Here is a 13,105-nt window from a genome sequence, read left to right on the forward strand (position 1 = left end):
TCTTTATGTGTAAAATCAAGAGACACTCTAAGTTGGAAGTAAGTAATACATAATTTGAGTGCAGCTTTATAATGGCCGGCCCATTAACTACCCAGAGGGCTGACATCTGCAGCTGAATCACATGGCTGTAAACAAGAATCAACTGCAACCCCAGAGATGCTAAACCTCCTCCACACGCATATCGACTGCAACCTCGCCCATGTCTCAGACTTCCACCCACTCACTGCAGCAGTTCGTTCTTCTTTGTCGGGGTGGTCGTCTCGCCTTCGCCAGAGTCAGACACATTGATGGGGCTGTCCCTGGAGAAGACCTCTGTCGACTCCCTCCACACGCAGTCGGCGATGGTCTTAAAGGAATGGTTGCCGCACTTGGGCCGCACTTTCTGCGAGGCGTTGTTGACAATCTGTCGGCTGTTGGAGGTGGCTATCTTTATTTTGAGTGCGGCGTCCACGCGGTCGACCACTGTGTAAGTGCCGATACTGCCGTCCTCAAAGCCAATGATGATATTTAGTGCTCGCTGGGAGAGGGAGAGGAAAGTGGGCGTCTTGTATAGTGAGCATGTGCCAATGCTCTTACCATCAGCAAGGCGCATCACGATCAGATTGGACACGACCCCGGCATCATCATCTTCGTCACAATTCCGGAAGCAGACATAAACTAGATACCGTCCATCTCTTGATAATTTCTGCCGCCAAATGATACCAGCAGCATGGACGAGCCTCAGCTTCCCACTGTGCAGGTCTAGGACGTTAATATTCTCATCCCCCTTGGAGACAATTCCGAGTTTTCCATTGGGTGAGATCTGGAAGTCCTCCAGATTTTTGAGGAAGTTGGCTGGCAGCTGGACTCGCCTGCAGACGGACTCATCTGCCACACTCCAGATGATCACAGTCTCCGTGGACGTAATGAAGACGACACAGTCAGGACAGTCCGGAATGAGCTTAAAGTTGACAATGGTGATGCCGTCATCACACACAAACTTCTTGGATACGCTGCCTGACCACAGGCTGACAGCAAGGAGCTTGTTTTTGGTGCTACCCACAAGGAAGGTATTTGCCGTGGTGATCAGTGCATTCTGAAGTGTGACTAAAATGTTGCAAACTTTGTGCCCGGTCGCGAGCCTCCAGACTCTAGAGGCATTCTGCTCACAGAGTGACACCACAAACTGGTCATTGTGGGTGATCAGTAGCTGTGAAATTTTCTGTCCATTGATACGGAAGATATTTTCCCCAGTGCTTGTTTGCCAGATGTACTGACTGCACTTGTCATCTGAAGTCACCATGAGATCCCCTGAGGAAGTAAGGACACAGTTTTCCACTATACCCTCATGCTTGAAGACTGTCTCAATAAAACCAGTGTTGAAGTTCCATTTGTGGACAGCCTCTGAACCATCCATGGTAAACATGTAATCCTCTCTGCCAGTGAGCTGCAGCGTCTGGATCTTCTTGCCTGTCTTGTCAATGTTGGACATGGCGGTGATGATGTCTATGTCCCAAACAGACAGTACCCCACTGCTGGCAACAGACAGGAGCAGGTTGTGGTGGACTGACTTAATGAGTTTGACGATTGCCCCTGAGATTTCAATCAGGCTAGCCATGCACTGTCCACTGTCCCTCCTCCAGACAAAGATAGATGAGGTGTTCTCCATGGATGCCACGATACTCTGTCCATTCTTGGAGAGAACAGCGGCCACAAAGCGTTCAGTACGTTTGGCTTTGAACTTCTCAACCATTTTCCATACTTTCGTGTCCAGAACCTCAATACTCCTGGCCTTGCAAATGAGAATAGAGCGCTGGTCCTCAGATAGCTCAATACCCACCACTTCAGTCTCATCCCCTCTACAATCATAATCCTCCATCAACTTTGGGTTGGTCATCTCTTTGGTGTTCCACACTGACAGACTCCCTTCATTGTCGACCATCACCATTTGGTTCATGGTATCCAGAACTAAAATGGACTTGACAAAGCCCCCAGAAAATTCAGATGTTACCGTGGACAACTTATCCCCATTTCCCAGGTGAAAGATGGATGCAGTGTTGAGGTACTGGCCACAGAAGGCATACATTCCATCTGGAGAGCATTGGACACAAGTGACCTCATACCAACAGTGAAACTGGTAGAGAGGCCAACCATAGAGTAGGTCAATTACATTGACATCTTTACTGGCTTCAAGCCATGCCAAAGCATGGTGAGTTGACAAGGTAAAACCATTGATGAAGGCCACCCCTCCAGTGATGCCACCCTGCTTAGATCCCTTGATTTCAACCTCAGATAAAAGGCAAGACTTGTGGTTATCATAAATGAGCAGCGTGTTTTTGGTTGTGGCCACAACAAGGTACTTCTCATCCGTGGTTAGCCGGATTCCTAGCACAACAGATCTGGCTGTGTCGATCTGCCGTAGTAGCTGTCTGGTCTCTACATCCCAGGTGCTGACAGACCCATCCTCCAGGGCTACAAGGACAATGTTTGGGGCTAACGTGGGCAGAACCTCCACTATCTGCATGTAGCTAGAGCACAGGGGAAGCCTCTCTGGACTGTAGGTGACGTCCATGGAGGAGTGGAGAGGCACTATGGAACAATATTTTGGGCCATCTTTGTCACACTCCAGGAGGAGGTGTCTGAGTTTGGGGAGGGAGGTGACAACTGGCAGCAGCCTTTGCTGCAGCTCTGCAGATAATGACGCAGGGTTCTTTAACACTTTTACCTTGATACTACGTAGAGTCGTGGCCAGGAACTTCAGCTCTTTCTCTTGGGTATAGCTGTAAGCAAGGTCAATGTCTGTTAAAGCCTTTTCAAACTGGCCTATCTTGATCATCGTGTAGAGCCAGCTGAAGTTCATGATCACCCCGAACATGAGGTCATCAGTGCGCCCGCTCCTGGTAAGGTGATATACCAGCTCAGTCATCTTCCTGTGGTTAACAAAGAAAATGTCAGGCTCCAGAAGGTTGCATTGAAACACCCATGGCTGTTCGGGGGTCTGTCTGTCATAGGAGTACTTGTCAGAAGACGTTTTTTCGTGAGACTGCTGATGGTGGGGGTTTTTGTGATGAGATATATTCAGGGAAGTGAAATGATTGTTATCGTAAGTGAAGATCTTCTTCCTGCCCCCTGACCATGCCCCAAGAAAGTACTCAGCTAAGAGGCTGTGCATTTGATGGACATCCTCCTCATTGCTAAGATACAGCTTTTGGGCAATAAGGTGCAGATGCCTGTTGGCCCAGACCATCAGGGTGACATTTTTCACTTGACGCTCCACCAGGTAACCCTCAAGCTCCTCTTTGAGTTTTGCAACCAAGTCATAAGAGATCCTCAAAGGGTTTTTGAGGTAAGACGCCACAATAACGTCACCAAGAACTATATTATCTAGGGAGAGGATATCCTCCAGCTCAACCTCAGTCAATCCTGCCTTGGCCATGGTGATGTAGCCCAGTGCTCTAAAGACAAATCGTTGGCCCAGCTTATTCTCCACCGAGTAGAAGAGCTGTTCTATGCTTTCATGCACTGTGGAGCATAGAGATCTATCATCCACGTCTTTGTGGGACCTCCAGTGGACTACCTCTCTGTAGATGAGATTGACAAACATAGGTAATGTACACTTGGCAAGTGCCTCATTTACATAGATCTGTTGGCCTGACGTGACTTTTCTCTTCACCCCCAGCAGCTGCTGTTTCAATGTCTGACTGCAGACCTTACGGTCCCTCTGAATTAATTCCACATAGTTTTCCTCTTCGTGCACAAGGTTTCGGAGCTTCTGTAAAATGCCATGTTTATTGGGCAATGTTGACACGACAATGCGTACTGTCCGAGGCAGGTGTATAGGCAGCCACCATAACTTGCGAGCTTCATCAGCTTCAGAGAGCTGCTCGAGAGAATCCAAGACAATAACCAAGGGTCTGTGGAATGATGACTCAGCTAGAAGGTTGATCAGTAGCTCCCTCATCTCCTGGATCTTGTTAGGCAAAAAGTGGATCAGGCAGCGGTAGTTTATTGCAATCTGTTCGCAGATGCTCTGAAGGAGGGTGCGTAGATCGATGGACAGCTGGCTAGAGCCAATGAAGCGGACGATAACCACTGGGTCACTCTCAGGGCCCATCTCTTTCTGCAGCCATGTGTAGGCCTGAAAGACAACAGAGTAAGACACGAGCGTTACAAAATGCAAGACTACATCTGTTATGGATAAGATTCTGGGACAGTTTATCACCAAAAGATAAAAATGTATTTCAATAGCGTGGAACATTTGAACATGGAGAAAACACAATGGAAAAGCCAAACATCAGGGATCCACACATCTCTCTGTGTTTATTCTGAATAACACACACGCTTGCATTCTGCCAGGTATGATGAGAGTACTACGCACAAATAGGCAGCATCAGCAAAACTCCAGCACTGGGCAGAAGGATCAAATTAATTGCTGCTCTAATAGTATGAGGCAGAGTTCATTTGTACACCAATGAGGAGTGAGGAGAGACATTTTCACCTTGTGACAGCATATCTGTTCCACACCATATTATTAACTCATATTACTGCACTCATTAATGGCTTTAAACACCGTCAGTGTATCAATGGATTTTTTAGTTGTTATTTCAAATATTTTTGTCATTGTGAGAGCCATGAATAAGCACTACACTGTAGTTGTTGCCTCATTGATATTGTAATATAATTATTGAATTTATAAAATGGTCTTAGGGATATTTTAAGAGATGTTATGGTGTTATTTCACACTTTTAGCGCAGCCGTGAGGATGCTTGTTTAGCTGCATCTCTGTGTGAGGGAAAGAGAGAAATATTCAGCGTGTTTAAATATTCAAAATACAGTTTCTTGTGTGTGTCCGCTTGTTGTGAGTAATGAGGGCCCAGATGAATAAAAGTCTAAAAAAGAAACTATGATGTAACTAATATGTCTGATGTAACTTCAGTGCAGTATATTGCATCCTGATGCATCATAACGTCACAAGCATGTTTTACACCACAATAGCCATACAGCATATGATCATAGATCATTCAGGTTCCTATAAAGCTCTGCAAGCATCTGATCTGGTTCTTTATGGATATTTTTTATTGACCTTCATTATGAGCCATCTCACACTCCTACTTGTTTTCCTTTCCTCTCCCCCCTGCAAGACTCTGCTCCATGGGTGACACGACCTTTAGTGATGCTAGACTCAAGCTGTGCAACGCTTAAGATCTCCCTTTTTTCAATTAAGTCTTATCCAACTTTTCCCTCTGAAATAATCTTCTTAATCTCAAACTCAGTGAGCCTCTGCTCTGCTCTGAGACCCTGACTTTGATTCTAACATAGTCATACTGGCATGGATGTGTACACAAGCCAGTGAGTGAACAGACAATACCGACACATGCTTTAAAAAACCTTCACAGATGTTCACAGACAAATACTTGAAAGAAATGTGCACCTACAAAATCATATGCAGATGTGGGCTTGCACATAACACATCATAAGAGATTAGAGATGCAGCCATGGCAATGGCCTGTCTCGGGCGAACACACAGATGGTGTTACAAGTATTTGATGAGAAGAAATGAACAGTTGCACGCCCCCTCATACTCTGTTGTACAAAGATGGACACATGCTCAGATCAGACAGCGGACGAACACAAGCCTGACTTCACAGTGAGTACGCACAAGGACAAACGTAAGAGGAAAGGAAGGACATGGATTGCTCAAAAGCAAAAAGAAAACACCATGACTAACACAAGTCCCATCCCAATCCATTGTGTGTCTGATATTTCCACATCTCACCTCTCTGGCAACCTCAGCCAGCAGCAGCGTCTTTCCAGTGCAAGGTCCCCCAAACACCACTAGAGGGCTCATTCTGCTCCCTTTGGACGGCAGGACGTACTCTTGTACATAATCCAACGTCTCGCTCTTGTACTCATAGAGCGCCGCGTAGGTCTTACACAGGGACAGGTGCTGTAGGATCTCATCGTACAGTGGGTCGGTCTCTGTGTCAAAGTTCTGCTGGACTGTAGCTTGGATGATATCCACCATGTCCTCGTAGAACTGTTTACATAGGCCTTCCACATAGTGGCTCTCCACTTCTTGGGAGTAGCCCGTCTTCATGTCGCAGTGGGTGACGGACGAATAGACACGCAAGTTGGAGGCGGCCACAACAGTGGGAATGAACTCATCGCGTACCTTGAGGAGACGCTCATAGGCTTCCTGGTTGCGCATGACCCGATCGGCACTAACCACGATATCCATGTAGCGGCCCATGTCAGGGATTTTGGCAAAGCGGTCAAAGTTGGAGATCTTGCGAATGTAGCAAACACATTTCCTGAGAAAGGCAGGAGTTTGTTTTCCAAGGGCGAAGTCCAGTTCATCCTCCAAGGCTGAAATGAGAAATGAAAAATACAAATCTGACATTATTTGCCTGTATTAGTCGCTTTCTAAAGTTTTTGGTAATGCAATCATCCACACACACCATCCAACTGTAGAAGTCACACAGATGTAGGATTTAGATTCTTGCAAAGGCAAAGCTGAACAGATTTTGGTAGCCATTAGTGTCCCATTTAGATTGATTTCTAAGCCTTATTTAAGAAGAAACAAAACTGATAAAATCTCTTAAGCCAGCAATGCTGAACTGTGTCTCAGGCTCCCCCACAAAGAGCCTGCTGACTGAAATTCTGCCAACATCTCCTGTGTTGTTCTGCTCACATGGTAGGCTGCTAATTAGGTGGGAGAGAGGAAAGTGTGAAGGGAAAGTTGGGAGCGCCATGAGACGGAATAACTTCCTCTATACAATTTAAGCACTGCTGAAAGCCCAGCGAGCTCAATTAATCTCTGCACGCTACCTGCACTTTCCAGACATAAAAGAGATGCTTCCCTTTCATGTTGTAACACTGAAACACTGAATGGCAATTACTTATTTAGGTTTATATATTTAATCACTGTCTACTAAGCAGCTTGTTTGATAGGCAAACAGAGATAGCTTAGAAATGAGTTCAGTATTGTCATATTTGGCAACGATTGGGTGACTCTGAGAATTGTATCCAAATAACAGCTCCCACAGAGCGTATTAGCCCTACAGCGCCTTAAATGGTGAAAACAAACAGTGGGTGAGTTGTACCTCTGAGTGTTTGCGGCACAATTAACCCATAATTATCCCAGTAATTGATGAAACTGCATGTTAACATACACAAAACAGGAATAGCAGGTCTTCGTCTTGTGACTTAACATGGACTACAGGTCATGTACAGTATGCAAGGAATATAAATATCATTTCAATATAATTTGACAAACCAGAGCAAAGGAATTTCTTGGACTGAGCGGCCTTCATGGTCCCCTTCTCTTGAAGCTGCAGAACAGCCGTGCGGAAGATCTTCTTAATCTCCTCCGACACGTTCCTCCACGCTTTGTCATTCTTGGTCTTGGCTGCGCTGCTCGACTCCATCTGGACAGGGGCAGGGAGAGGACAGTTGGAACCAAAAGTGCACTGAGCAGAATAGCTGTTCTATGTGGAGGGAGATGTGAATCTAAAATCATGAAAACTCAGGCGGATGTTTTATTAGTGTCATAAAGTTCCAGACAGGGTCATAAGGTAGATCTCTGAAGCTAAACAATTTCATTTAAGGTTAACCATGCTGACAGAATTGTTGTTAAATTACTTTCACAGGGTCATTTACAAGTACACTAAAAAGTTTTTGTGTGAATATAAAGGACAGGCCACGGTTTACTTCTCTGAAATATCCTCCTCAACGACAATTTAATCTGAGAGAGCACAGAGCTCAAGGACACGACTGTTAAAGCCTGCAGTTTGGTTCACTGAAGTAATGATGTTATTGTTTTTGGTCCTGGAAACAAACCAATGTTGATTTTGATTTTCCATAAAGTGTTTGTGGAATCAATATGGATTGACAAGAAAGTCAGGTTCTGTCTACACAACTACTAAGTCCAAAACTGCTAAAATTACACAACAAGAAAAAGATGAAGATCAACAACCCAAAGCAGATAACAAGTCGGTTTGACTTACAGAGTTCTGGTAGTTCTTAAGCATTTGAGCTTTGGGTTTGAGGTAGTATGCGGGTGGCACAGAGTTTTCGTCCCTGCAGTACCACTCTTCCAAAATGTGTGTGTCCAGGCCCGCCTCCACCGCAGCGTCCAGGATCATCTCAAACTCGGCCGATTCCACCTCGCCCGGGACGCGGATGCTGCCGTACTTCTCCCCGACAAGACCCTGGGAGGGAAGAACGGGCAGGCGTCATGTTTTTAAACCATAACCCATTAAATTAAACGCTTATAAGGTCATTGTACCTCCACAAAGCAGGAAGACTTAAACCAATGATATTTAAGTGGGATTATGTTCCTCCGTGCACATTTCATTTACAATTCAATCTGTACGCCGAAGGCAAATCAGTGAATGACGCACTGTTGCAGTCAGCCCACAGACCTGGCAACACTCCAAATAATCAGCAGAATTAAGGAAATTGCCATTTCCGTCATATTCAGAGCAGGTGGGACCGTTTCAATGGAGAGAAATTAATTAACTCTGCGAATAAGGAATGTAACAATGATCCTCAAGACGTGATCTAAAGTCTACTGCATAACTTAGCATTACCATCACAGCCACTGTTATCGCCACAATCATCATCGTCAACTCCATACAGTAAAACCAAGATGCAGATCTCCCCACATGTTCTGTGTTGGTGAGAAACAATCGTGCTCGTCACAAAAGCTCATAATTAGGCGTCGTCAAATGAAACGGCGGCCTTTTCATCCCGCTGTTATCTCCTCTGCCATGTGTCTTATCGACGCTCCAGCGAGTTGCCGCTCTTCCTCACGGCTGCTTAGACTGACAGCCAATTCAGCTGAATTGGTGATGATCAGGGGCAATTAAAAGCAGAGTCCTCCACACGCACGACAAGTCACATTCGAGGACAACAGGATCACAGGAAATTTCTCCCGCTACCGCTCCATGACCAGCTGATCTTTGCTCGCATGCCTTGGTGCTCGGGCGCAGCCACTGTAAACCCTCTGGGGCAAACGCAGACAGAGCTGAGGAAGGGCCAAAATGAGCACGAGCTCCGCTGAACAGGAAAACGACATCTTTACGCTTGCGGCAATGACGCTTCAAAGCCGCTACCATGTTGGACTCCATGTTCCCTTGGCGTTCGCGACGGGAACAGATGCAAAGAACAAGCCGATTCAGATAATGTCATGTGGCGTGCGGGCCGGCATCCTCGCTAAACCCACAAACGGTCCGTTCCAGTTACATTTACACACGATCCCGTCCAAGAATTCTGCACCAAAGGCTCATTATCCGGCGTCTTTGGGATCCAGGAAAGAGATGTATCAGTTGTTTTGGAGGAGGAAGTGTCATGTTCAAGGCTGGGCATCTCATTTGGGATTTTTACATGTTACATAAGCGTTGAGCTGGACATGCTTGTCTAATGTGACATTAAAGTGCGTGTCCAGCGCCAGGAACACAAAGCAGAAAGATCGATACACCACAGGAGAAAAGACGACAAAAAATTCTACTAACGCACGTAGAGAATCGGAGGAAAAACGACGGGAACACAACAGCTAGAATAGATGAGTGAGTATTCTAAGTATGTCTACAGAAATTGAACCTTCAATCCTTATTTTCTATTCTTTTTTCTGCTAGTCTGGCCAAAACAAGAGTAAATTCTCTTTATGGACAGATTCTGCGCTGCCAGTCAACCCACCCACCCACTTTTGAAGGTTCTCCATGACTCAGGGTGCCGCGGCGATGTCAGTGGGAGACGGGGGCACTGGGTTGAACTGAAGCAAGATTGAAAGAGACATATTGTGTGTGTGAGTGTGTGTGTGTGTGTGTGTGTGTGTGTGAGAGAGAGAGAGAGAGAGAGTCATTCTGAGTTGCTGACAAAGTCTCTGTCAGCTTGCCTTGCGGTGATACAGAGGGATGGATTGAATGGATGACTGGCTGAGTGTGTGTGTGTGTGTGTGTGTGTGTAAAAGAACCTTGCTTTCCTTATCAAACCAAACAGGCTACACACACACACGCGTTGCCAAACAGTGAGCCTTCACCAAAGACAAGACAACCAACTGCTACAAACTTGACTCCTGCACGTGTTCCCCCTGTGTGCACAATAGTGTGTGTGTGTGTGTGTGTGTGTGTGCTTGAGGTGCGGTAGTTCTTATGACACTGAGCAGCCGCAGGTGCAAGACACACTGAAAGGCTGAAGTGACAATAGTAGGCAAGCCTATAGGAGCCCAAATACTTTCCCAATTTCAGCCGTGCTCCTCTTTCTCTTCCTCTCCCTCCTCCTCCTACTCCTCCTCACTTTTTCATCCTGGGAAGGGATTTTATACTCCGCCTAAGTGCACTTTATCTGATGAGCCGGGGCACACGGGCAGCAGAGGCAACCCAGATATTGTACGGCTGCTATGAATCAAACGAATCAATCACTAATTTAGCGAATCAATCACCGAAACACCGAGTCAAGCGTTCTGATATTTGCTGCGTAAGCGTTGGCAACTCGGGGGGGAAATAGAGGTGGGGGGGGAGGGCGGGGTGATGATTCAGATCGGATCAAAGAGTTATTATTTTCCTCATTTTCGAGCGAATGAGAGTTTGCGGTCGGGCTCGGGCGAACTTCAGAAAATGGCCGTTTTCTCTGCCGCAGGAAATTAAAGAGAGTGAATCTGAGGGTTTGAGCGTGTTTCCTCTTTGGTGTGTGTATGGGTGTCTGCTGAGGACGAGGCAAACCGGGCTGACCTGAGCACTATCACATTTGCGGTTACATCATGGCGAATGAATGGGAGGGGGGTTGATAGAGAGAGCAAGAGAGAGAGAGAGAGAGAGAGAGCAGCTCTGCTACAGTATCCTGAACTATCCTCTTACAGCCAGTTAACCTGTGACAACGCCAGGCGGAGGGAGAAAGCAGCGAAACTGGATGTGTAGGCACGTTCTGTGTGTGTGTATGTGTGTGTCCTTGAGGCACCCATCAACTTGAGCGTCCTTACATGAGGGGAATCTAAGACTGCAGGAGAATAGGAGGAGGAGGGGAGGGAGAGAGAGAGAGAGAGAGAAAGAGGAGGAGAAGAGAAAACAGTCATGGCTTATTGTCATGATTAATCTCCGGGTCAATGACACCATCACCATGCCAACCCCTGCAATCGTCATGGAAACCGGCATTATCGCATCGATGCGTTAGAGAAAAGCCCCCCGTTCCCCCTCGCACAGGTGTGTTGTACGTGTGTGTCTCTCTCTCTCTCTTTCTGTGTGTGTGTGTTTCACAACCCTGTGCCGCCACCTGTCTTGTGCTCAGCCTTGCTTTTTGAAAGACACTCGCTGCGACGCATAAAGAAACGACTGACATGTGGAGTAAAAAGCCTTTTATGTAAGAGTCGCCCCGTCTCTCTGTGTAAACCAGCGCGACTCTAAATTAGAGTTGGGAGCAAACATGCCTGTGAACGTGGCGCCAGAAGACTTTATGATTATGATTGCGGAGTGCAGGAGAAGGAAAAGGCACTTCATGATTTGTGGAGGTGAAGGTGAATGAGGGGAAGTGTGTGTGTGTGTGCCAAATGGAGTATTAAGAGGTTCTATTTGTTGCAGCAGCACCTCTGCGGCTGCAGGAACAACACCTCCTCTACGCTTGTCAATCCCCTTTCTCACTTTGCTCTCCCTGAAGAGCGGCGGCGGCATTTCCAGGGAACCCCTCATCTCCAGCGAGAGCTCCCATCTCCCCTCTTCCTCCTCCTCCTCTCCTTCCCCCACCCCTCTCACTCCATTCCTCCATTAGAATCAGAAATTACTCGGGCTTCACCCGAGCTACAAGACAACGTCTGCTCTCTTTTCTTCCACATCGAAATTTTTTTGAAATTAGGTGGTTTTCCTCCATTTTCAACACTGTCATCCAGGATTCACCTCCTCTGCTCTGATATCTTTGACACTCCGCCGCTCAAAATTCTCTTTGAAGCCTTCTCTGACCGGTTTGATGATTTGTCTCTGCACCTGCTGGAGCGGGAGGAACAAAGAGAACAGGTGCTGGTGCCGGAACACACCATAAAGGGCTCAATTACGGTTTTTGTGTTGTTTTGGTATGATTCTGGTCAGTGTTTTTCCAGTGAATTTCACATCTAGAAAGCATTTTGGGCTAACAGGCCACGTGGCACTGTCACATTTACTCAATTCTCCAAGCTGTGCCAATATACAAGGAGCATCAGGAGGCACCACACACACCCACAGACCTGTTGGTGCTCGGACCATAATCACATGCAGACAGTAGTCGAGATGCAGAGACGGAGAGAAAGACAGAAAGATAGGAAGAAAGAAAGAAGGAAAGAAAGAAAGAAAGAAAGAAAGAAAGAAAGAAAGAAAGAAAGAGCTGATACAAACATGCAAACATTCAAAGGCACCAGATTGGACTCAATTTGCAACCATTGTGTTTGCAGCTGGTTGTGCTGATGTATTCCACCTCCTGATTTACTATATATAGGTCAAAATAAACTATGATACACCAAACATCGGCCAGACAACCCAGAACTGTCACAAGCACAGATCCAAGTCGCTGATCAAAAGCAAACTCTGCTAGCTCAGAGCTCCCGCGGCCCCGAAACGAGGCCGGTTGCCCCAGTGGCGACGGGGAGCCCGGCTGCTGTCAGCTGTGTTGGCCGAGTCCAAGCGAAGCTAGATGGTTAATTCTGTGGAGCTACTGCGCGGTCAGAGCAAATCTATCATTCACCGCAGCGACTGGGCCCACAAGGTTTTAGCAGCCAGCTGGGGATGATGTGCGCGATGGGGTATCGCCAGGGAACAGACGACCAAGTGTGTGCGCCAGTTTAAACCACATCTGCGTGTGTGTGTACCTGGGTTTGTCGGCGTCTGCTTTCCCTCAGTGTGTGGTGTGTTGCAATTGCTTGAGGTCGGCTCGGGTTAAGACGGTGGAATTGCAGCGGGGGACAGAGGGCGGCGGGGGCTGATGGGAATGAATAAAAGTGGCTGCCGTGTACGAGACGGCGAGCAAAACGGGAAATGAGACAAAAGGGAGAGAGGCGTCCCTGCAGTCAGACTCAGATCCCATCGTTTCAGACCGGCTTAGACTCGCACTCGTCCGTAATGGAGAAAGTACTTACTGTTAATCCATCACTTAAGGAAAAGTCTCC

The 13,105-nt window shown here is 46.8% G+C and overlaps 1 protein-coding gene across 1 annotated transcript in view; it reads right to left on the reverse strand.

The window, feature by feature from the left end:
* Nucleotides 1-13,105, reverse strand: part of nwd2 (NACHT and WD repeat domain containing 2) — a 28,040-nt gene continuing 14,935 nt past the window's right edge. Inside the window, exons 5-8 of the mRNA XM_076161472.1 lie at nt 7,986-8,189; nt 7,256-7,406; nt 5,756-6,345; nt 1-4,117 (exon numbers count right to left, since the gene is read on the reverse strand). Coding sequence (XP_076017587.1) covers nt 221-4,117; nt 5,756-6,345; nt 7,256-7,406; nt 7,986-8,189 — 4,842 coding nt within the window. The 3' untranslated portion in view covers nt 1-220. The remainder of the gene's footprint in view (nt 4,118-5,755; nt 6,346-7,255; nt 7,407-7,985; nt 8,190-13,105) is intronic.

This window comes from Genypterus blacodes, unplaced genomic scaffold, assembly GCF_046128005.1.
Source record: "Genypterus blacodes isolate CSIRO-AG114 ecotype Tasmania unplaced genomic scaffold, CSIRO-AGI_Gbla_v1 ptg000011l_1, whole genome shotgun sequence".
Classification (NCBI taxonomy): domain Eukaryota; kingdom Metazoa; phylum Chordata; class Actinopteri; order Ophidiiformes; family Ophidiidae; genus Genypterus; species Genypterus blacodes.